The 24,476-nt window shown below is 39.1% G+C and overlaps 4 protein-coding genes across 4 annotated transcripts in view; 3 read left to right on the top strand and 1 right to left on the bottom strand.

Moving 5' to 3' along the window:
- The window catches only part of Flo2 (flotillin-2), a 98,779-nt gene that overhangs the window by 24,062 nt on the left and 50,241 nt on the right, over positions 1 to 24,476 (bottom strand). The gene's annotated exons all lie outside the window — the stretch shown is intronic.
- Positions 2,174 to 14,545, top strand: LOC124212720 (glucose dehydrogenase [FAD, quinone]). The gene is made up of 5 exons (XM_046613077.2): positions 2,174 to 2,503; positions 5,013 to 5,247; positions 7,876 to 8,046; positions 10,437 to 11,083; positions 11,352 to 14,545. The coding sequence occupies exons 2-5, from the start codon at positions 5,040 to 5,042 to the stop codon at positions 12,198 to 12,200; spliced, it is 1,875 nt and encodes a 624-aa protein (XP_046469033.1). The 5' UTR covers positions 2,174 to 2,503; positions 5,013 to 5,039; the 3' UTR covers positions 12,201 to 14,545.
- On the top strand, positions 15,047 to 18,041 carry LOC124212711 (glucose dehydrogenase [FAD, quinone]). The gene is made up of 3 exons (XM_046613062.2): positions 15,047 to 16,551; positions 16,614 to 16,896; positions 16,977 to 18,041. The coding sequence occupies exons 1-3, from the start codon at positions 15,317 to 15,319 to the stop codon at positions 17,817 to 17,819; spliced, it is 2,361 nt and encodes a 786-aa protein (XP_046469018.1). The 5' UTR covers positions 15,047 to 15,316; the 3' UTR covers positions 17,820 to 18,041.
- Positions 18,392 to 24,470, top strand: LOC124212718 (glucose dehydrogenase [FAD, quinone]-like). The gene is made up of 3 exons (XM_046613073.2): positions 18,392 to 19,665; positions 20,955 to 21,240; positions 21,317 to 24,470. Exons 1-3 carry the CDS (start codon positions 18,443 to 18,445, stop codon positions 21,683 to 21,685), a joined length of 1,878 nt encoding a protein of 625 aa, XP_046469029.1. The 5' UTR covers positions 18,392 to 18,442; the 3' UTR covers positions 21,686 to 24,470.

Raw genomic sequence — 24,476 nt, 5'->3', positions numbered from 1 at the left:
AGTATACACGGAATTCAATAATTGTACTATGAAATCAGTTTTTGTTAAAAAAAAAAAATGCATTTTAGTTATGAAAAAAAATTCTTGAATTTTGCCTATACCAACTGCATGTAACCCCTTAAATAAAGTCCAGTTCTGTCTGAGAATTCGTGTTTTCTTTCGCTTCTCGCTAATTCGATTCGATGAAGTGCTCCTGATCCGACGTGAGCTTCGTCACGTGCGCTTGTTCGATTTGTTGTCTACCTCCTTTGTGAATCCTTAAAAGAGAAGCGGAAATTCATAGTGGGTCAGAGACACGCGCTTGGTGTATATCGCAGAGAATCTCTTACAAGTTTTCACTTGTGCTTTCATTCGACGTATTGCCAACAGCGTCTTCCAGCAGAGCTCACTAGTTATCGTCATTTTGTGCATCGATTGCAGCTTAATCTTTAATATTTTAGAAGTATGCGCTTTGGACTTGTTTTACACTATAGATACATTAATTATAATGAATCGTCAGTCAAATATTGAATCACCAAATTCAAAATTTTTCGATATAAAAAAAAAAAATCAGAAAAAGGGAGAACAATTGAAATAGATTACCGGTTAGATAATAATCTTTATGAGAAATTGAGTGGAAGTTTCAAAGCAGCCTGCACTTGTCCCTAGATCAGTTATTATAGCTTCACCTTTTTCGTTAAGATTAACGGTACTGACTATAATAAGAAACCGCTGAATGCCGTAATAAAAAAAGTATGTCGACGCTATAATTCATGCAGCAACAAAACTGGATATACCGCAAGGAAAAAGTTTGCGCTAAGAAGGTGATTGCCAAAAAATGCTGATATAATCACAGAATTTTACATAAGTTCCGACTCGTTCAGTACAGTGTTTGTCTGTTAGTTTTATGTGAGCTATCAGAAGTTTTGAGAAAACAATTGCTAAGGTAGCAAGAAAAGCATTTACAAAAAGGGAAACACATGTACAACATCCTTTGTTCATTAGTTTGTTTACTAAAAGTAGGATAAAAGTGATACAATTATCGCATCATAGTAACATTCTTGAGTACTGTCGAAATTGAGCAAAGTGCCTGATGGATTTCATTCGACATTGCGAAAAAAGTTTTGAACTCTTTAAGAGATACTTCATTTCTAAGCTGTGTTTTGAGATTTTACTTCAACAGTTTTGGTTTTTTCGCTGGCGAGTATATTAATTGCAATATTGTCGGTTCTGAATTAGTAAAATCAAAGATGATGATGAAATGATTTCATTGATTGTGTGACGCAATAATTCTTAAAAAGGTTCGTGAAGGTTACGCAGGACGCGTCTTACGATCTTAAGTTTGGAAAGCGCTTCGTTTTCGTCGGCTGAATACCATATAGCGCTTGCGTTTACTGTTAGTCAGTCTCGATTACACAGTCGATGGCAGTTTGAGTTTGTGACACTTTGCCGAGTTGTTGTGAATGACGCAATATTTGCGACATCAGTTCAAAATCCATAAGAATTAATCTGCAGTTTGAGCTTATTGTGAATTATAGCTAAGCGGGATTGGACTACATAACTGACAATCAACAGGACTCGGATAGGATTAGTAGAATTTTTAAACCGTAAAAAGTTAAAAGTTCCTATCGAAAATCATCCTCTTTTCCATCATCATGAAAAATCAACAACACTGGTAATTGCGAGTGACGGGTATGAAAATTGAGCATTACGCTTGCAAAATTGATACTGTTCAATACTTTTCGACTTCCTATTTCTCTTTGTTGGGAACACAGACTACGGTAGAAAAAAAAAAAAAATTCCTGCAACCGAGTCGTTAGTTCTTCATCGGTGCATGAAGATCAACGTCAACATTCTAGAACATTTTGAATTCTGAAAGCAGATACGACGGCGTCTTAAATGTTGTTCTATTTCATAAATTGAGCGATGGTAAATAAAAAGGAAAGAAAAAAAAAAAAAAAAAATAATAAATGGCGGGCAAATCGTCCAACGCGTGAAAACAGGGCAAAAATGGAATGGAAAAAAATCCCATCGCAAAAGTGTGGATGGAAAGAAGTGAACGTGCGCCGAGACACGAAGCAGGTATGCCTTATACTTTGTATAGGACATCAGGGAGAGGATTGGAGGTGGCTGGTCTACCGGAAGAAGAGAGGAGGGAGTCGGTGACCGTTATGAGGCGTAAACCGGGTCTGTGGAGCTACAGCGGTGTTCTGAATGAATAGATTCAGCATCACGATCATCACCCGGGCAAGGCCACGGTCAGTGTGTTGTCGGGTCTCTGGAATGTCGGACGCGACATTGAGTGTCAATGGTTGAGTGCCGAAGTCGTTGCCGAGGGAACAAACTACTTGCTGAGCTTGTGACGATGCTGAAAGGGCAGTGAAATCGACCCATCATGCCATGAATCAGGAAATCTCTCGAACTCAATGTGCAAAGTTGTTCGCAGGACTTGATTTGCACGCTGATGGAAGGAACCTTGGAGTCGATGGTTCACCAGAATTTCAGACTTGGACTGACTGGTTGGGTAAATACTCGGAGTGCTTTAATTTCAGACTCTAAATTCATCCTGTACTTTGATGTGAATCGTGAAGATTTTGAGAATTATAGCTGCGCAAACGGAGTATCAATTTCGTTTCTGTTAGCGCGATGGATAGCGGTGTAATTATTGGGAAAACTGTTGTGGTAACAGGGAATGGGAGCTCTAGCATCTCGAGTTGACGTATTACAGATCCAGCGAGTTTACAAGTTACATTGAAAATTCAAATAGAAATTGTCGCGACACTTGATGGTCGGTCTCAACGGTGACCCGCAAACCTATATTTCATTGCTCTTTAGCCTCAAAGTATCGAACAATCGAAGCGTTTTTCAGATGTCGAAGGATACATGTCAATTTGTCGGCAATTCGAGGGCGCCGATGAAACAGTGTATTCTAATTAAACAGAAGCGATCGATCAGGCTAAATTGATTACACAACTCGGTAATAGTTACGAAACTTACTTAAGCACTCCAGAAAGTACGACAAAAGTTGGCATTCAAATCGTCGGCAGGTATTCAAATCACGTACGACTTACGGTACACACTACGTCACTGTTACTTTGAACCGTATTCTTTATCCCTACGTGCAATTCATCGCGTATCGACTAAAACAGTGTCAAAAATCGGTCTGTTAATTTAATATGATTTTCACGCATTTGGAATTATTTGCGATTCATCAAATAGTATGCAACTCGATTTTGAAATTTTAAAAGATTTAAAAAAAGAGGTATATTACTTGGGGTGAAATTAGATCAGGTAAGTTTTATAGAAATTCATGAAAGTTTAGTTGCATTGAATTTATATTTATAATATCGGAATATGGAGTCGATTATACTCGATACAGATTTTATGTGCGAGGTCAAAAAACTTTAATTGAATTCAAAAAGCTACAAGCTGCTTTCAGTGAATTGATGTGAATTATTAATGTGATGTTAATTCAAGTTACTTCATCAAGTTGCAAGACTTTAATTAAGTTGGAATGACTTTAAATAATTTTCAATGGCGTCGAGTAACTCTAGAAGGTTAATAGACTTCGATTTAATGTAAATGGCTTCAAAGTTTTTTTATATACTTGAACTGACTTCATGTGAATTCGCATAAGTTTACATAATTTTAAGTTGTTGAATTTGAATGATTTAAAGCGATGTCAAATGTCTCAAACTGATTTGCTTAAATCAGAGGACTTTCATTTAGTTCTAATCACTCGATGTGACTTAGAATTACTTCAAGTGACTTGGTGTAAATTCACGTGATTCCAATTGAATTCAACTGACTTCTCCTCAGATATACTAGATAATCCAAACACTTATCTCTTTATTTAAATGTAACGTGATTTGAAACACACGAACCCTTCGATTCGGTACGGTATTATACTCCCCAGGAAAAGTGAAAGAATGTTACGCATTAAAGAATCTAGATATACTTGGCGATCACGTCCCACGGATCTATTAGTAGTCATCGGCTGGCTGGCAAATTGCAATAGGTGACAGTTGCGGTAGGGGCTTGGATTTTGAGGTGGTAGAAAGTTTCCCCTCCTGAGGATGGCTATCATCCTCGCTCACCTGTTGTAAAAATGGAGCCAGTCATACCACGTCTGTCTTTCAGGAATTACCCGAGCTGAATTGAATTTTTCAACCGCGTTGTTAAATGTGTCGGTCACAACACGAGTTCGATATACGTTCAATGATTTATCGAAAATTTCACCAACGATAATGGCAACTATTTTCATGATCAGAAATGATCAGTTTTCATGACAACGTGAGTGGTGCTTTTATTGCGACTGAGGCAAATTCGGTCAATTCCTGTTTGCGGCGTTTTTAAAAAAAAATCATTAACTTTCACTCGCACGTCGACTGATGGTAATTAACAGTAATTTCACGGGGTTCAGTGCATTGGTAGCAAGATAAATCCAAAGATATAATAATTAATGTAAGTAAAAGATAGAAGCGAAATGTCTTTTCTTATTCCGTGATTATTGGAATAATTGTATTTTACAGCAGATTTATGTATTTGATTATTTTGTTTTCTTTTAATCGGTCTCATTCACACAGTTTTCACTCAAAACTGTCCAGATTATCGATAAGCATGATTATCAGAATTAAAAAAATATTAGAACCATTAACTTATCATCTCGATCTATTGAAGTAGCAGAATGTAATTTTCAATAACATCGACTAGTAGAATTTTTTAGCAATATTTTTTGTAAAATTCTTTAATGAGTATGAAAAATTTGGATAACCCGCAGATGACGGACAAATTTTTTTTCACATATTACAATTATTTGAAAGTTGAATCGCAGTTCATATTTCAGCAGATTATTATTAAAAAAAAGTTTTATTAATTTTACGGTATGATTTTCTGTTACAACTGTAATATTAAAAATTATTCTTATAAAATAGTACAAAAAATATATATTCATCCAACATCTGAATCCCCCTTGAATGTATTCAACGTCGGTCAAAATATTATTATCATAACGATTTTGTGTCATATTTCAGAGAAAAGCTTGAAGCGAACCAGCAAAAATGAGTGGCGTAGCCGGTCTCCCGGTGCTTCTAGGCGGTGCATTGAGTTCTGCAGCGGGAAATCTCGCCTGGTTCTTTCCAGTGTTAGCTGCAGCTATAGCTTACTTCCAGTTCGAAGTAATGGATCCGGAATCGAGGCCGATCGACGTACCATCAGAACTTCTCTTGCCAGCGTATGATTTCATAGTAATTGGAGCAGGATCAGCAGGTGCGTTATGTGAAGTATTAGGCACCGCCTAGTTGCAATTTGAAATTGATTATATTTTTATTCCAAATTTTGTAATTAAGGCGAGATAAAATACAAATGTAACTTATGACTTGCTGTTGACTCATTACAATTTGATCCACCAAAAAAAACGTAACAAATGAAAAGCAGTTGCATATGCATAGGCGATTACCGACGAGTGTGACGTTTGTAGCGTGAACCGAAGACGAGTGCTGCGTTCATACGAGTGCGAAGCTGGCACCACGAGTCGAAGGGAAGTGCTGTAATCGCATGATTCAGGTCTCACCCATCCGCACGCGTGACATACGGTATTTATTGCAATACCTGTTTGAAAAATTCGATTTTGAAAACTGTGGAGCGTGTCCCATTTCCGAACGTGCGGTAATTGCATGTCATGCAACTAGTGAGTAAAATGCGATTTTACGCACGGGTAGCGATCAAAATCACGAATGGCCAGCGGTGGTGGGGGTGTAGGGGGCGAAGTCAAAGATGGTCATTAAAAATGTCTAATCAAGCTTCTAAAAAAATTTTGATACGTACCAAATAAAATAATTCAACCTTTTTCCCTCTTGACATTTAATTTTACACTCCATAATTATCGAGTTACAAAGGATTTTCCGAACACTGAAATATTAATCAAAAAGTTGAGTAACGCAAGTTGCAACAAGGTATTGCCAAAAATTATTCAAAAAACGAAATTGAAGCTGAATCTCGACCGTTTCAAAATCCTTCTGGAAAAAAAGTTCCTATTACTGTTTCTCAACAAATTACGCGTGACTTTAATAGAGTATGATAATCGCAAAAAACAACATGTTGAACATCACCCAGTGATTGCTAAAAAAGTCTTAGAGAATTTTACAAAAAAGTTAACGGAGCTGAATATTAGTACTTTCAAATGTGACCTGAAACATTTATTTACGACTTTTTTGGCCGAGGTATCTAACTTTTTGTCTCAATCGAAAATTCAAAAATTGATCTCAAACTTATGGACGGTACTGTATACGTTGGATTCTATGCGAGTGTAGCTCAGAAAATACTAAATCGGAAGAAGTGTCCGCCCCCTTGCCTACAACAACGTCAGCAAACGTTAGGTTTTTGGAAACCAAATTTTTACGGTATATCCGTTAGACATTTCTCTCCTCTGTTGTACTCTGTGAAAACGCAGCACTCACCTTTGCGGCGCAAACTTCGCACTCGTTAAATATCGCCTATTTTTCGCACTTGTAACGCAATATACTATTTCTTTCCTATTTTTCCAGAAAAACAGCTCAACGTGTGAAGTTAAATCTACGGTAACTTGCACGGAGTTTTCCATGATTTGATACACTTGTCAAAGAACCCCGCAGTACCCTTATGGAAATTGGCTTTCCCAGATACAGGCTTCATAGTTCATGAAAATTACGAAATCTATAGATGTCAAAAAATCTAGACAACTTTCTTCCGAAACCTGTAGCTGGGAAACTACTGATTTTTGGGACTTCTGTCCAGGAAAACTTTTGATCGGGAGGATATGTACTATAACATACTGAAAATCTAGCCAATTCGACCAGGAGCCAATTTCCATAAGGATTCTGCGGGGTCCTTTATACGTAAAACCATGGTCAGCTGATTTCCCACATCGCCACCATATTTGTTGGGTTATGTTGGGCGAAGTGCAGCGTTTCATTTGTCGAAATGTAATTGATGAGACTCAAATTTTGAAATACCAGAAATATGACAAAATTTTTCTCACGTTTTGATATTATTCCGGAGAACTTTCTCCGATGACATTTCAATTTCTCAATATTTTATTGCAACCGTGTTGATTGTTTTTGGTTTTGAATAAAGCATTGCACTGTGCATAATCAGATTGCCTTGATATAGTTGAGCTAATTTGTTTTACAATGAACGTGTTCTAAATGTATTGCGAAACAATTTTAGGACACAGAAAAGGAAATCGCCGTTATATTACCATATTGTCGATATTCTGCTAGAATTTGAATCACTGCCAGAGAAAGTTGGTGACGTACATACATGTGTCACGTGTATCCTCACTCGGTTTATTCTTTGTGCGTCACTTCACATCTATTGCAAACGCGTAATCATCGCCGATGTTGTTTATCAGTAAAAAGGCGGAAATTAGTTTTAGCCCGAATCCCGCAACGTTGCCGTATGCTTTGATGAAATGTTTACGTTCACGTACAACGTGCCTCAGTGTCAATGTCATTGTACAGTAAACAGCACGTGCGAAGGTCTTCCTTGCACAATACTGCACTCGTGTATTTTTTATACGTATGTGGCAAAAGTTTCATGTATACAAAGTGATAAGAATAAAAAATTATACTGTTCAAAATTCATCACTCTAATTTTACTGTTCAACTTTTTATATGCGGACGCATTAATCGTAACAATCTGTATATTTATTATATATGTCGTTAAACTGATACTGGAATAAAATGGGATTTTTAAATGATTTTTCCAAGCTCCTTGATAATCTCCGCTCTGATGTTTCATCTAATTTCTGCTAGGATCACGTTATGCTTTTTTTTTACTAATGGTTTATTTTTCCTATATTTTCAACGACGCAAACATATCGAAATAGCTTGATGTTGTGGGAAAATCATTTTATAGGTGCGGTTGTGGCAAGTCGCCTTTCGGAAGTAGAAGATTGGAATGTTTTGATACTGGAAGCTGGAGGAGATGAGACAGAGATTTCAGATGTTCCTGTGCTCGCTGGTTACTTACAACTTAGTCAGCTCGACTGGAAGTATAAAACGGAACCGCAAGGAGATTCATGTTTGGGTATGATATTAAAATATGGTGTGCAAGATAACTAAATTTTCGAATTTTGATATCTTTGGAGTAAATTTTCTGGTGCCGATATTTGCTCATTCGTTCAAGTTCTATATATTTGTAAAATTTAGAAAAAAAAAAACATTATGCATCCAAATGTGTATTTTTGAATTTAGAAGATCTTTTCTGGATTTGATTCAGCTGAAGTTTTCGAATACGTTTTTCATTGCGTAATCAAAAATTTGTAAAGTGCAACGCAAATCGTGAAAGCAAAGACACTTCCATCATGTTATCGATATCAAAATAATCGGAACAAAAATTAAATTCTAGAAAATTTTTCGAGAATTGTGAGAAAATTGGAATTACACGTATACACATATTTTTTCAAATGCATGTTCGAATATAGCCGTTTGCGTGTGAATTGAGACGTTCAAAAGTTACACCCTCACGGAAAAAAAACCCCCACTTGGGTGTAAATTCGTATCCCCAACTCAAAGATAATGCTAATTTCCCATAAGAAAAAAGTTAGGGGTACGAATTTACACCCAATTTGGGGTTTTTTTCCGTGAGGGCAGATCTTTGAAGTTAGTGTAACTTCGTAACTTTCACTCGATTAACACATATGGAACGGCTGCATAAATTCAAGTCATTTAAAGCGGAATGCTTCTCATACTGACAGTCCACCAAGCTAACATAGTAAAAATAATCAGCTTCTGCAATAAACGCAATTTTTTTTTTAATTAAAAATTGACAATCAAATTTTTTCACAGGTGGATTATTGTTACTTTCCTGAGTTACGAAAAATGCATTATTTCAATGATGTATTATCAATTTCATTGATAATTAATTTTATAGTGGATAGTGCACTTAATTCATCATTGTTCATTATTTTAATCATGGACAATGGGTTATTTTGAACATAATGTATGATTGGAGGATATAGATTAACTTTACCCTTATGCATTATTCCAATAATAATTTCAGTCTAGGTTGATATGGTTCCTGATACACGATTTTACAATTTACATTGATTTGTAGAAATCATCGTACTAATAAAAAATAAACTCAGTCCATTATTTTATCTTATTCATAATTTAATTAATGCATTAATCGTAAGATCCATAATTATTCTGAAAGCAAAAATTACTTTAATGCTTCACGCCGGTTTTAGAATCGAAAAATGAAAGTTCTGGTACAGCATTTATTTGAAAACATCTACGGTGAAAATTTTAATTAAAAAAATTTTTTATTTTATAAAAGAGAATTTTTTTTTCTAAAAGTTTTGATTTCTCGACGTGGAAATTAACTGCAATAGGTAGTATCTTTCAATGATAATTTCTAGTCTAGTCATATTAGAGTAAAGCAGATTCTAGCATATTCAATTATTTCCGATTTTTTCATGGGCGGAAAATAATGTTTTTCCGGGTATAGGAACGATGGTAAAGGCAGCATAATTTTTTATTGTAAATTTTAATTGTTTTTGAGTAAATAATCTTGTTTTCCCAATAATCAGATCTTCTCTCCGTCGGTAATCGTTATTTTTCTAAACCTATTAAAATTCCCACAACAAGAAAATGTTGCATCTCCTTGGGGTAACTATGGGATCTCTATAGATATATTTAAAAAACATAAACTGTCGAATCATCAGTTACCAATGCTTAAGTTGAGCATGAAGTATCCATATTTTTAGAATGGGTAATTTATTATCAATCCAAAACTGTTACCCGTTGCGGTATTAATTAAGCATAATGTAATTCTGAATTTATCGAATATTACCACAATAATAATTCCAATAATTGTAAAGTCAGTAGCCATTACTGCAATAACAATTAATGCAACTTCAAAAATCTGTAAATTTTTCTTTAAATGAGTTAGGGAATCGTCAAACTTGATCTCAATTTGCATTAAAAAGAATTGGCCACCCAAGATAAGATTTGTTATTCGTATATATTTGACGGCAGGCCGTGGCTTCAGTTGACCAGCTAAATGAATTTATTTCTGCTAAGCAAGTAATAGTACATTCTGTAACAAGGGAATAACGTCGGAGATTATTCCCCTGGTGGGTTTACTACCTGTGCGAGGCGAGGGCAGTAATCATAAGAAGGAATAATAGGCTTTATTCCCGTGTTGCTTGGAGGATTTATTTCCAAACCTCACTGTGCCACTTTTTTGACTTGAAACGTGGTTAACCTATTAGTGGGAGAAAAGTGATATTTTTTCCTGCAAATGAGCGCGAAATAAAAAATTTTCTTCCGCAAATGCGGGAAAAAAGTCTAAGAGGGAATCATATGGTGTTTTAGTCCCGCTTTTCAAGGCAATAAAGTTGTCATTACAGTTGAGTTGGTAATAAAGTATAAAATTGAAAGAAAAGAAGCATTCGGGAGACTTTTTCATTCCAGCAATGCAAAATGGTCGGTGCAACTGGCCACGTGGCAAAGTAATAGGAGGCAGCAGTGTGCTGAACTACATGCTGTACCTGCGGGGAAACAAGAAGGACTACGACACGTGGGAGGCGCAAGGTAATCCCGGTTGGGGCTCGGACCAGGCGCTGTACTACTTCAAGAAGTCGGAAGACAACCTGAACCCATACTTGGCGAAGACGTCGTACCATTCGACGGGGGGATATCTGACCGTTCAGGAAGCGCCGTGGCACACGCCACTGGCAGCGGCGTTTGTGCAGGGGGGTCAGGAGATGGGATACGCCAACCGTGACATAAACGGAGCGTACCAAACGGGCTTCATGATAGCCCAGGGGACGATAAGGCGCGGAAGCCGCTGCTCGACGGGAAAGGCGTTTTTGCGACCGGCCAGACTGCGGAAGAACTTGAACGTCGCGATGCATTCTCATGTCACCCGAGTTCTCGTCGACCCCACCTCAAAAAGGACCTACGGCGTAGAGTTTCTCAGAGACGGTAAGCTGCACCGGATCAGAGCCACAAAAGAGGTCATTGTCTCCGGGGGTTCGGTCAACTCCCCACAGATTTTAATGCTGTCCGGCATAGGGCCACGCGAGGACTTGATTCAGCACAACATCCCTGTGATACAGGTAAAGGTATTTTTGATAGGCACAGGGTGGTCACTCAATTCAAACTTAAAAAACCCATGACTTTTCTGTGGTTCCTTGATTGCTTGCTTGATCATATCGCGTTTCCCAACACTATTTTATATTTTCAAAAACGTTGGAATTTGATATCGTGACAACAGACAGCTGTAGGTGCTAGTATGTACGAAATTATAGTCTTTAGCATATGTAATTGTATTGTCACTAATGTCATCGTTTCTAATGGTCCACGTAAAATTGAATTTCAAAACAGGATCTTAGGGTGGGGTACAATCTTCAAGACCATGTGGGGCTTGGCGGACTGACGTTCATGGTAAATCAGGAGGTGTCTATGGTCGAGAATAGACTTCACAGTGTCCCGGCAGTGATGCAGTACGCCGTTCTCGGTGATGGGCCACTGACGGTTCTCGGTGGTGTCGAGGGCCTGGCCTTCGTTAACACAAAGTACGCTAATGCTTCGGACGACTTCCCCGACATCGAGTTGCACTTTATTTCTGGCTCGACAAACTCCGATGGTGGTCGGCAAATCCGCAAGGCTCACGGGCTGACGGAGCGGTTTTACAACGCAGTGTTCGGGCCCATTAGCAACAAGGATACGTGGAGCGTCATTCCGATGCTGTTGCGTCCCAGAAGCAAAGGGGTTATCAAGTTACGAAGTAAAAACCCCTTCGACTACCCACTCATCTATCCAAACTACTTTAAGGACCCGTTTGACATGGCAACTCTTGTTGAGGGTGTCAAAATAGGCGTAGCTCTCAGCCGGACAAAGTCCTTTCAACGATTTGGCAGCGAGCTCAACCCGATACATTTCCCCGGATGCAAACACGTTCCACTCTACACCGACGCATATTGGGAGTGTATGATTAGGTACTATTCTGTGACCATTTATCATCCCGTCGGCACCTGCAAAATGGGGCCTTATTGGGATCCCGAGGCTGTTGTGGACCCCCAATTGAAGGTCTATGGCGTCTCTGGGCTCAGGGTCATCGACGCTTCGATCATGCCCAATCTCGTCAGCGGAAACACCAATGCTCCAACCATCATGGTCGGCGAAAAGGGATCCGACATGATCAAGGAACAGTGGCTGAGGCGAAAGACTTAAACACGTTTGGGCTCGACGGATTGACTGAATTTTTTTGGTACTGATCTTCGAAGTGTGATCGAAAATTTTACACGCTCTTGTAATATTTATACGATTGTTCGGTGGATCAGGAAAAACTTCATTCCGATCAGCAGAAGATAATTTAGAAGATGAATTATTTCAATTTTTTAGTTCTGATTGGATAGTGAAAGATATGTATATTTTGACATTGAATCAAACAAATTAACTTTTACACTTTAAATAATTACCAATTTACATAAAGATGTTAAATGCAACGTTAACACGTATGACAGCAACATGGTGTCGCGCCACAGCCTGTTATCAATTCATCGTTCAGCTCAATGCTACGAGTGCATAGAGACAGATAACTCAGTGCAAACGATTATACTTTTGTGAGTTAACAAATAGTGAAACGTACCCTTAAAAATCATTATTATAATCAAACACGATGACTCGATTAATGTAGTTCATTTTCTGCCACCAGATGGCATCTTTCGATATTTCAGACTGCAATAGTAGTTGGTTACTCAGGATGCATTTAGTTTTTAAGGTATACTGTACAATATAAATAATTGTTGCGCGAGATTCGGGGCATTGTGAAAGTTACAGTGAAAATTTGTAATTTGATATTAAGATAACGGAAATTTTGTTGCACAAAAGTACCGCAAATTCTCGGTCGTTATACTCTCATTGTAAATAATTATTTATTGCTATTCCGAGATGAGCTTTATGTATATTGCATGTTATATACACGATTAGCTTGTAAATAAACGAATTTATACGAGTGAGTAATGATGTTCTCGTATTATTAATAAATGTGAAATGTAAGTGATAACTTGAAACTATTATAAAATCATCACAGTTTCAGGGGTTGACTTATAAGTAGCACGGGATAGAAACGGTTTTTTTCTACACTGCAGATGAAAAGAGACATACATACATATGATGAAAAAAACTAGTGTTGTATGTAAACTGACAATATGAAAGAAAATTAAAAGTTATATCACTCTTTTGCTTAGAGTTATTTCAGCTGAATAACGACGTGCCTTGGCTGCCTTTTTATGCACAACAATTCACTATAAGTTAAGATAGCTGTGAAAAAGTTACACCGCTGTCTCTAATCTCATCTATTTTTTTCATGTAAGGTTATTGAGAATTATCAATAGTGTCACATTTTTCATAAAGCCGGTGTTATAAATTAATACGTCACTGGGACTATGAACAGCATATTCGAAGTCTCACACATTTTTACTTTTGATCACATTTCCTTAAGTATCTGAAAATTTTCACGATACAGATTCTTTTCACACCATAAAAAGAAATTTGTTGTGTTGCTTCATGTATGAAGATTAGTAATATTAAGGTTCATCAATCTCACTTTCAAAGTGATTCATTAAATATTGAGTTTTAAAAACAACACAATATTAGTAATATGGCGTTGCACCAGCTAATCATATTAGCAAAATCGTTGTACCAATATTAAGTGACAGAAAACTTGATTCAAGCTGACTTAGCGATGGCCACTACTTGTAAGCTGAAAATAATCGCTGCATCGATTAATCAAGTTCAAAAATATAATTGAACACAACTCAATTGATTCTGTAAAAATTAATCGATTAATCAATTATTTCGTATTTTTCTGAAACGGTACAAATGAAATGAAAATTTCAGTACGCAGTCTTAATAGCAAAAAAGTTTTTCAATTATTTATAGTTTTATTCAATACATTTTTCAACTTCAGGTGAAAATATTCATTTACCTTTCACTTATTATATCAAATAGGTACTTAGTAAGTAAGACAATGGTAATACTTGATAGTCTAACTACATAAATTGGTATTGTATTGCGCCGTTCGTGGGAGTAAAAAACAAAAACCGATTGTGAGGAAAAATAATCGAGTCGGTCGATTTAATCGAAAATGGATTATTTTGCTAATTCTTACACGAATTTGAATATCTGTTTGGTTATGTCTGTAAAGCTAGGACCGCCACAACGGAATTTCATAATAAGACCAATTTTATCTTTAAAGAGAACACGTCGTTGTAAGCATGAATGCCTATTTGAATTTGCAAATGAATATATTTTCCGTATATACCGAACTATTCTATTAGGAATTCGAAATTTTCAGACCAGAATCTCGATGGGATTATTTATTTCAATAATATTCAACAATAGACAGCCCAGATAGCCAGAGCTTATCAAAATCTAGGCGTTAAGAATTTAGATATGTTACTACACACTTCAGAACTGTTTGATAGTTCAAGTCTCATGAATAAACATCTTGTCACAGCATGTAAATTATTTTTCTTTTCTTAAAAATATTATCAAAAAACCAACGATGCCCGTTTTCGGTTGTGTTCTAATATTTGGAAAAAATAATTTCACCCAATAGATCAGATTACCGTAGGTAAAAATAAAACATTGAAAACGACTGGGTCGGGTGGGAAAGCTCCGGAATTGAAAAGTCACCCACGCAGAGAAATATACGTCTAAAAGAAATATTATAATTGAATTATACAACGACCCGATTAGTGTGGTATGTTCTCCAGTACTCAATAGCTTCCTTTGATACATTTCGGACTTTATTATCTGGAATCCAGAAATGTCTTATACTTGCCACATAGACGTTCATTGTGAGTATTCTCGGTCACGATGAGCTAAAAGCATGTCAAAACTTGTTTAAAAAACTTCCGATTACAAACATAAAGTTTTCGTTACAAGTATGAAAAAACACCTCGCGGTACGTAATTTGCTTCAAATTCATATCTGTAATATAGCGCAGAACCCACTGGCCTCTTAAAAGTAAATACTGTATGTGCCTGGTCACGAAAGGTAAACGTTGAATCTGCTGACACAGCAAAACTCGTTGGTAGTGCCTAAGGCGGTGTTTATGAAGTGTCAGTCGACCACGCGGTTTCCCGGGTGATTGAGTGAAATTGCACCATAGCGGTTGCACGTTAATGGATTAAGTCGACTAAACAATTATTTCTTCGAGAATAATGATTTTATGTTACTCAGGCGTGCTACGAACAGAGGATTTGAGACAGTGAAATTGACGTATCTGTCGAGTGAATTATCACATCCACAAAGTGAAGCGAAAATAAGATACATTCAAGATGACAGTCATGGGCGCGTATTCGGCGGCGCGAATAGCTCTGTCATACGGTCCGGAGCTGAGTTTCCTGGTGTTCCTCAGGTTTCTGATAGTGCTGATGCGACAGGACATAATCGACCGGGACAACCGCGTGCAGATCATATCGACGAGAAAGATGTACGAGAGCTACGATTTCATCGTGATTGGTGGGGGCTCGGCAGGCTGCGTCGTGGCCAACAGATTGTCGGAGAACCAGAATTGGACCGTTTTGCTGCTTGAGGCGGGAGGTGACGAGACGGTCCTGTCCGATGTGCCATTGGTCTTCCCGACCCTCCAGCTGACCGCGATGGACTGGCAGTTCAAAACGGAGTCCTCGACGAAGTACTGCCAGGGGATGATAAACAATCAGTGTAACTGGCCCAGAGGCAAGGTGCTCGGTGGTAGCAGCGTGCTCAACGCTATGCTGTACGTCCGCGGAAATCGACGAGACTACGACCAGTGGAGGGACATGGGGAACACGGGGTGGAGTTATGACGAGGTTCTGCCTTACTTCAAGAAATCCGAGAACGTGATGATCCCCGGACTCGCCAAGTCACCGTTCCACGGCACTGGCGGGTATTTGACCATCGAACGGTTTCGGAACAACACGCCGATCGCTAAGCAATTCCTCGCCGCCGGTCGTGAAATCGGCTACGAGGAAATCGACATCAACGGCGCGACGCAGACCGGCTTCTCCTACTCTCATGGAACCCTGAGAGATGGATTGCGATGCAGCACGGCGAAGGCCTTTCTCCGTTCCGCATCGCGGCGGAAAAATCTCCACGTCAGCGCTCATTCCACGGTGGAAAAAATCCTCATTCACGAGACCACGAAGACCGCTTATGGTGTCAAGTTTCGAAGAGGCAGTCGAAACTACATCGTTTACGCCAGGAACGAGATCATACTTTCTGCCGGATCCGTACAGTCACCGCACGTGCTCATGCTCTCGGGAATCGGACCCAAGGAGCACCTCGAGGAGGTCGGGGTTCCAGTCATTTATGACAGCCCTGGCGTTGGCAAGAATCTTCAGGACCACGTAGCCATCGGTGGACTTACTTACTTGATCGATTCACCTTCTGACTGCCCAGAGAAAACCGGAATCTGCTTTGTATTGCCCAGGTTTCTTACCCTCTCGACGATCAAGCAATTCTTGGCTGAGGAGAGAGGAGCTCTTTACAATGTTCCAGAATGCGAAGCCATGGGCTTCGTAAACACGATGTAAATATCTTCAAGATAAGTATTCAAGATGGTTAAAAATCATTCATTCTATTCTCTTACAGCTATGCCAATGAGACGATGGATTATCCCGATGTTCAGCTTTTCCTCGCTTCGGTGGCAGACAATTCGGACGGTGGGCTGTTTGGAAAACGTGTATGTGGACTCAAGGACGATTTTTTCGCGAATATGTTCGAGGGCATCCTTTATGAAGATACCTACAACGTCGTACCGTTGTTATTGCGCCCGAAGAGCAGAGGTTACATCAAGTTGAAGGACGCAAATCCACGGCATCATCCGATCATAGTTCCGAACTATTTCAGCGATCCGCATGATTTGGATATCCTGGTTAGTAAAGCTTCTCAACCGCAAAAATGTTGATCGAATTAATTAGTAGACCCGATTTCGACAACGTTTTTGTTATGCAGGTCGAAGGGGCGAAAATTATCTACAACCTTAGTCAAACTCCGACTATGAAGAGATTTGGCGCTCGTCCAAATTCAAATAAAATACCGGAATGTGCGCACTTTGCATTTCCTTCCGATGATTACTGGCGCTGCCATGCACAGCATTACACGATGACGATTTATCATCCCACCAGCACTTGTAAAATGGGCCCAACCGATGACCGCATGGCTGTAGTGGATCCGCGGCTCAGGGTTTATGGTGTACACGCACTGAGGATAGTAGACGCTTCTGTGATGCCAAATATCGTGACGGGCAATACCAACGCGCCGACGATCATGATAGCCGAGAAAGCGGCTGATCTGATAAAGGAGGACTGGGAAGATATCTGCGATAAACCATTAACGGAGCATTCAGTGGACGATAAGAAGCAACTGAGGATTCTGGGCGTGCACGCGTTGAGAAATAGACAAGTCAAGCAGGGTCAGCAGAAGGAGCAGATGATGATGGCCTTTAGAGATAATCAAATCGACAGGTTTAGCAGCAGTGTTGGCCGTGGGAACTTGCGAATTGATCTAGTAGACGACTCCGACTATCTGGACGACGATCGCGAAAAGGAGGAATGGGAGAAGGAGGTGGAGATGGTGCACAATCAGTTGGAAGCTGTTAAGCTAAAACGCCATATTATCGACGACCAGTCTGAGGAGCAGAGTGGTTTTGAGATCGAAATTATACCTGACAAAGATGAAGGCGATTCCAATATTCATAAAAATTGGCAAAATTTCACAAAAATATTTCTCGCGACAAAATACGTGACTAATAATGATGCAACTAACTGTGCCGAAATCCGTATTGACAAAACATAAATAAAGTTTAATATTCAAACAAAGTACATATAACGAAATCTTCACGTAACTCGATGAAGCATTTCTTTACTTTTGGTAAACGCCACGTGACTCCGTTATTGCGTAAGACGCAACAAATTCCGACATATTTAAGTTCTGTAAATATTTACTCTTATATAACGTATTATGTAAATTTATTTATAATATAAAATTATACATGTTTGCCCGTATGACGTGGCAGTATTCAACTAATTTGATCAGTTTTATTATAAGACCCCTATCTATCCAAACTGGAGAATTATCTACCCATGAGGTGGTGAGAAATTTGCCGATTGATCGAGGCTCGAAGTATGTTTTCACATAAAATATTTGAATATTATTATCATAGCGAAGAGTAATGGTGCTATAAGACGTCTAGTTTATCTAAAGAATAATGCATGCTTCAACCTACGAGTTTATCGGTCTGTTTCAAGTTCTGAATTATACTAATTATGGACACTGTATTGCTGATTACCCAATACTAACCTGTAATTTATGGAGTCGACGAACAAAAGCTAGGGCAGTAGAACCAAGTACTTGGTGTTATATATTGAGCTATTCTGTTACGTTGTGAGGTTAATTAGTTTGGAATAGTTCGTAGGCAGATGAATATGGAAGCGTTAAGTGCCTTGGCGGCACTTCTGCAGTCGGGGTTTAACCTGGCATTCATAGGAATATTAGAAGTACTAATAATTCTCCTGCGGCCTGACTTAGTAGACCAGCAAAATCGAGTGACGCCGGTTGTCCCGGAGGACATGAGCCCCAGTTACGACTACGTTGTGATCGGCTGCGGTTCCGCGGGATCCGTCATAGCGAACAGATTGTCAGAGGATGGAAGTTCGACGGTGTTGGCGCTGGAGGCGGGAAGAGACGAACCACCGACTTCGGATGTTCCAGTGCTGATGCCGGTGCTCCAGCTAACGGACTTGGATTGGTCCTTCAAAACCGAGCAATCGACGCGCTACTGCCAGGGCATGAAAGGCCATCGCTGCAGCTGGCCAAGGGGTAAAGTGCTCGGCGGAAGCAGCGTGCTCAATGCCATGATCTATACCCGGGGAAATGGACGAGACTATGATGAGTGGAGGGATGCGGGAAATCCAGGATGGGGATATGACGACGTCCTGCCATACTTCAAGAAAGCGGAGAACATCTCGATCCCCGAACTCGAAGATTCGCCATACCACGGAAGGGATGGCTACCTTACCGTCGAGGAATTCAGACACCACAAACCCTTGAGTGAATTCTTTCTGCAGGCTGGTAGGGAGCTGGGATTCAACGCGGTGGACGTCAACGGCGCCACTCAGACAGGCTTCACCTTGGCTCCCGGCACATTAAGGGACGGGCTGAGGTGTAGCACTGCCAAGGCCTACCTTCGCTCGGCGAGCCAGCGGCAGAATCTCCACATCGGCACGGAATGCACCGTTGAGAAGATCCTCATCAACACTACGACGAAGATCGCCTATGCTGTCCAGTTTCGAAGAGGTGGAGAGATGTACACTGTCCACGCTAGGAAGGAGGTCATTATCTCGGCCGGCGCGATTCAGTCCCCGCAGATTCTGATACTCTCGGGCGTCGGGCCGAGTGAACACCTTGACGAGCTAGGAATTGAGCTCGTTCATGAAAGTCCTGGAGTCGGCAAAAACCTTCAGGACCATATCACGCTTGGTGGACTCACATACTTGATAGATCTGCCTAATGGAACTTCCAGTAATGATTTTGGTGGCAGTAATACGCTGACGTTGTCCGCGTTGGCGGATTTCTTGAAGAACGCTACTGGTCCGATGTACGACCTTTCGACTAATGAAGTGTTGGGGTTTGTCAATACCAAGTAAGTGTTGCCTCCCCCCCTCCCCCTCCCCAGAAAAAAAATACGAACTTTTGGGGTTGAGATTCGTGATATAATTACGAAATTCCCGGATTTACCTTCAAGTTTGAGGGTAAGCCTTGAATTTGATGGTTACACCTGACCGTTTTTTATGGTAGACTCTCATCTTTGATATGAGTGAAGATAGCAACGTCAATGTATAAATGATGCTGTTATTGGAAAAATTGTTATTTTGCAACTTTAGGATCATGTGAAATTCGGTGAAACGTGAAAAAGCACAATACGTGTATATTCTGTAGCATCGAGCCAATCGAAGCAATTACGAATTTGCAAGATGATCATTTTCTGTCGATTCTTTCATTAAGCTCACCTTAGGAACTCTAACTGCATTGATTTTGATGGTAACCCGCAAGTCAATAATTGCACTCAACTGTTTTAAAGGGTACAAAATCATTAACTTTGAATATAAATACTGAACACATTGGGTATAACGATGGACCGATCGCATTGCCTGAATCAAAACTTGGGGAAAGAAGGAAAAACATTAAAAAAATATCCAGTAGTGTTATTTGTACCAATGATGGTGAGTACGAATTTACAACCATCCCTACTATGGAATGTGAATAAATTTTAGCAGATTCTAGATATTGACAATCTCAGAAGAGGTTTGATGATTATGATATTACAGTGATGAAACTTTACTGTTTTTTATCCGGCTCTAATGTTTTTTGGGCCTATTTTCTTCACCTTAGAGATCTTCAGAGTTCACTTGGGAACACGTTTTTGAAATAGTTATCTCGGTAACTATACTATAATAATAAAGTATGTCTTGAATGTTTCTCAGATAATTAGTTGTGATTCAGCCAGCGACGAAAATGAACCCAAAAATATTAAAACCTAATCAGAAACATCAGTTCAATAATTTCAAACGTTCCAATTATAAAGCCTTGTCACTAATATTTTACATTTTAGCTTATGTTCTTTGAATTTGTTCAGGTTCATTTCTATTTTATAGGAGGCATATTATTTCACCCGTGTTTACCATCATTGACAAATAACACTACTAAAGATTTTTGGAATGGTTGAGTTCTTTTTGCTGAACTTATGATTCAGATAGTATGGCTCATTCATCTTTAACTGTTAACTTTGGAGGTAAATTCCCATCTCAAGTTTAAATTAGGATTTGCACTCGATTTGGGGTAACTCTGAAGCTGGACGATCGAAATTGACGGCAAATCAGAGTTTTTCTTGGAGGGCCAACTCGATACGTGCCTTTAAATTCCGTTGCACAGGTTTAGCGACGGTGATTTGGACTGGCCGGACATCCAGTATCACTTCGCGACATCGAGCCACAACGAACGAGCGTCGAGTATCATTGCTAAGCGGAATAACAATCTCAGAGATGAGTTCTTCGATAGTTTATTCAGCAATATACTCGATCACGCTGCTTTTGAAATGCCCCCGACACTGTTGCGCCCGAGGAGCAGAGGGTACATTACGTTGAGGGACGCTGATCCCGACAGTCCGCCGATTATAGTGCCGAACTACTTCGGCGACCCGCACGACCTTGACGTTTTGGTGAGCCAGTCATTTGTTTTGTACTTCACTAGTCACCATGGTCGAACGCGTTTCGGTCAACAGTTGACTGTTTCAGGTACAAGGGGCGTTAATCGCATACAACTTAAGTCAGACTCCGACGATGAAGTTGTTAAACACGCGTCTCAACCCGAACCGGATACCCGAGTGTAGTCATTTTAGCCTGCCTTCGGAAGAGTATTTTCGGTGCCACGCTAGGTTCTACTCGTTGACGATCTACCACCCAGGTTGCACCTGTAAAATGGGACCCGCTAGCGATGCTATGGCCGTGGTGAACGGTAGACTCGAAGTTCACGGTGTCAAGCGACTCCGCGTTGTCGATGCTTCGATTATGCCAAATCTCCCGTCCGGTAATATTAACGCACCTGTCATTATGATCGCTGAAAAAGCTGCACACATGATCAAGGAAGACTGGAGCATCTTGTAGTTTTGAATCTGTAGTGGGTTGAACATCAATAGTTTTTGATAATTGTTTACGTGGATAGTCGTACATTTAGTCCAGTCGAGATAGACATAAAAATAGCCTTGAATGGAAATAATTAGGGGGAGCGATTTTTTTTTCTTAAACTTTAGGGGGTTAGTTGGAAGTATAAATCTCGATTTTCGGGAAAATCCCGCCATTGCGTTCGCCGTCATCTTGATTTAAAGTTCAATTTTTTCGTTTTTCTGAAATAACTCGTTAATTTACAACTTTAGAGCAAAGATGGTAGAATCCAAAGTTGTTGGAAATTTCCCACAAGTTTGGTCATTATCATTTTAACGCTAGGATCAATATTTGCAGAGTTATAATATATATTGTTACAAAGGGTGAAATCACCCGTTTTGCCCCCTCTTTAATGATCTAGTAGTCATCATAGATAAAAGACGTTTATAAACCTCTTATGTCTTTCAAAAGAATAAGATTGCTGCGTCAACCAACATTATTGTAAAAACAGTCTTGTTTCAGACTTTAAACGAGAAACACATATTACGCAATTAAAGCATTTTCACAACATTTTATTCACGCTCTTGATTTTTGACTTGATAATTAAACTCGCGGATCCATATTTTATTTTCCGTAACGTCAAAGAACGTTACAATATATACATAATTTTTCGGATGTATCAGTTCAGGGGTTTTCCAATATACGTTACAATATATATACATATATATATAAATCTGAAAATATTGATCGTGGAGTAAAAAAAGTGCGAGAAACAAAGTTGAAGGAAATAAAATTCCACCCATTAGGATTTTTTTGATAAACTTGATAGTATAACTCTGCAAATATTGATCCTAGCGTAAAAATGATGATAACCAAACTTGTGGGAAATTAAATTTCCAACAACTTTGGATTCCACCATTTTTGCTCTAAGGTTGTAAATTAACGAGTTATTTCAGAAAAACGAAAAAATCGAATTTCAAATCAAGATGGCGGCGAACGCAATGGCGGGATTTTCCCGAAAATCGAGATTTAGACTTCCAGCCACCCCCTCAAAGTTTAAAAAAAAGAATCGATCCCCCTAATTATTTCCATTTGAATGTCTATCTCGACTGGACTAATTCAGTATTCATTAGATTTTTATATTCGTATATTGCAAAATATGAATTTGAAGATTATCCCGGTATAACGAAGAAAATAGAGGGGGATATTGGAAGTTGCATTCTTGGAAAATGTGTTTTTTGTCGATTTTAATCGATGACAAGGTTCGATAATGTCAATTCAACTAATTGATAATTTATTATTATCTGAATCTCAGTTGCGTCACTTAAATAATGGATAATTTTAACCCTTATGTGCACAACCGGGTACCCGGGTATCCACCTTGTCACATTTTTTCTCATAACTTGAGTAAAAATTAAAATTCCGACCTGAGTCTCCGAATCCCCATTATTTAACTCTTTTCGAAGCTAAAAACGTATTGGAAATTTGTTTCAAATTTTTTAAACCAAAAAAAATGACGTTAAAGTACATGTGTATAAATGCCACAACCGGGTACCAGGGTATCCACTAGATGAAAAATGATGTTTAGGCTCAGGAATTAATTAATATCATCGATAAATATTTCATTGCGGTAACAGGGGTTAATAAATAAACAATGCTAGGGAGAAAGTCACACCACACCACTATCCCCACTACTACACTTTTGAACATCTGCCGGTTGCCGAAGGGCAAAAATAACCGCGCGCTACCTGAGCAGCACTCAGCGACCCTACTTCTAACTTTTTTTTACCGAAGCTATAGCATGCTGGGGGACTCGAAAATGGCTCAGATAGTTTCTATAGATGCGTATTTAATATAATAAATTTATTTCAAACGATTCCGTTCATATGCATACTCAGGAATGAAGAAAAACTAGTGGTGGATACCCGGGTACTCTGGTTGTGCATCAACCTGCTAAAAGTTGATTGTGCACATAAGGGATATAAGTGTGATTTTTCAATTCTCAATTCCATTGCCTTATTTTTCGAAGTCTTGGGATAAAGTAGCAGAAAAAAATGATAGTCAAAACATTGAAAACAGACAACTTAATATTGTATTTATACATTCTGATGCGTGATTGTAATAAGTAAACGTGATATACAATGCGGCCTGTAATATATCAGAAATCCTCACACATTGCGTACGCGAGTTATTGAGTACAATGTGCGTATCACGTCGTAACAGCATAGTGAAGGTTCATTAATGTGGAACTGACAATGAGTGGGGAGAAAGGCGGAACGAGATGCTCGGAAGTATTTTGTGTCAAGTCGAATAACGCATGACGTCGATTCTGCGCTAGCGGTTATAAAAGTGTTTTAAAACATGGATCCCTTCAGAGAATTAAAGTATTTCCTTTTTCGGTTGAAAGTTCATCATCAAATTGTATGAAAGTATACAAGCCGCCGGCAAAGAAAACAGTGGAGCTAATAATAGCACCAAGGTCATATCCAGATGTATATCGATATTACTCGCTCAAACTTCCACGTTATATCTTCTACGATAAGTGGCAGATGAAGTTATCGCCAAGATCTGACGGCTGTTCAAATTGCTCATTAGTGCAATTTGGCTGGTTGCGGGTGTTGTGGGTTATTGTGAAACGGTGAGGTGATGCGACGTTATTTAGAGATATGTTTTAAGATTATGCTACTCTCTTCTTGACCGACCGGAATTACCGACAATTTTGCTCGAATGATGAACGCCGAATTATCGTCGTGGTTAATGATATTAGTAAAAATTATTTGAAATATTATTATAT

Source organism: Neodiprion pinetum, chromosome 2, assembly GCF_021155775.2.
Source record: "Neodiprion pinetum isolate iyNeoPine1 chromosome 2, iyNeoPine1.2, whole genome shotgun sequence".
In the NCBI taxonomy this organism is placed as follows: domain Eukaryota; kingdom Metazoa; phylum Arthropoda; class Insecta; order Hymenoptera; family Diprionidae; genus Neodiprion; species Neodiprion pinetum.
Note: the sequence above shows the minus strand (reverse complement) of the source record. Positions and strands in the feature narration are given on the sequence as shown.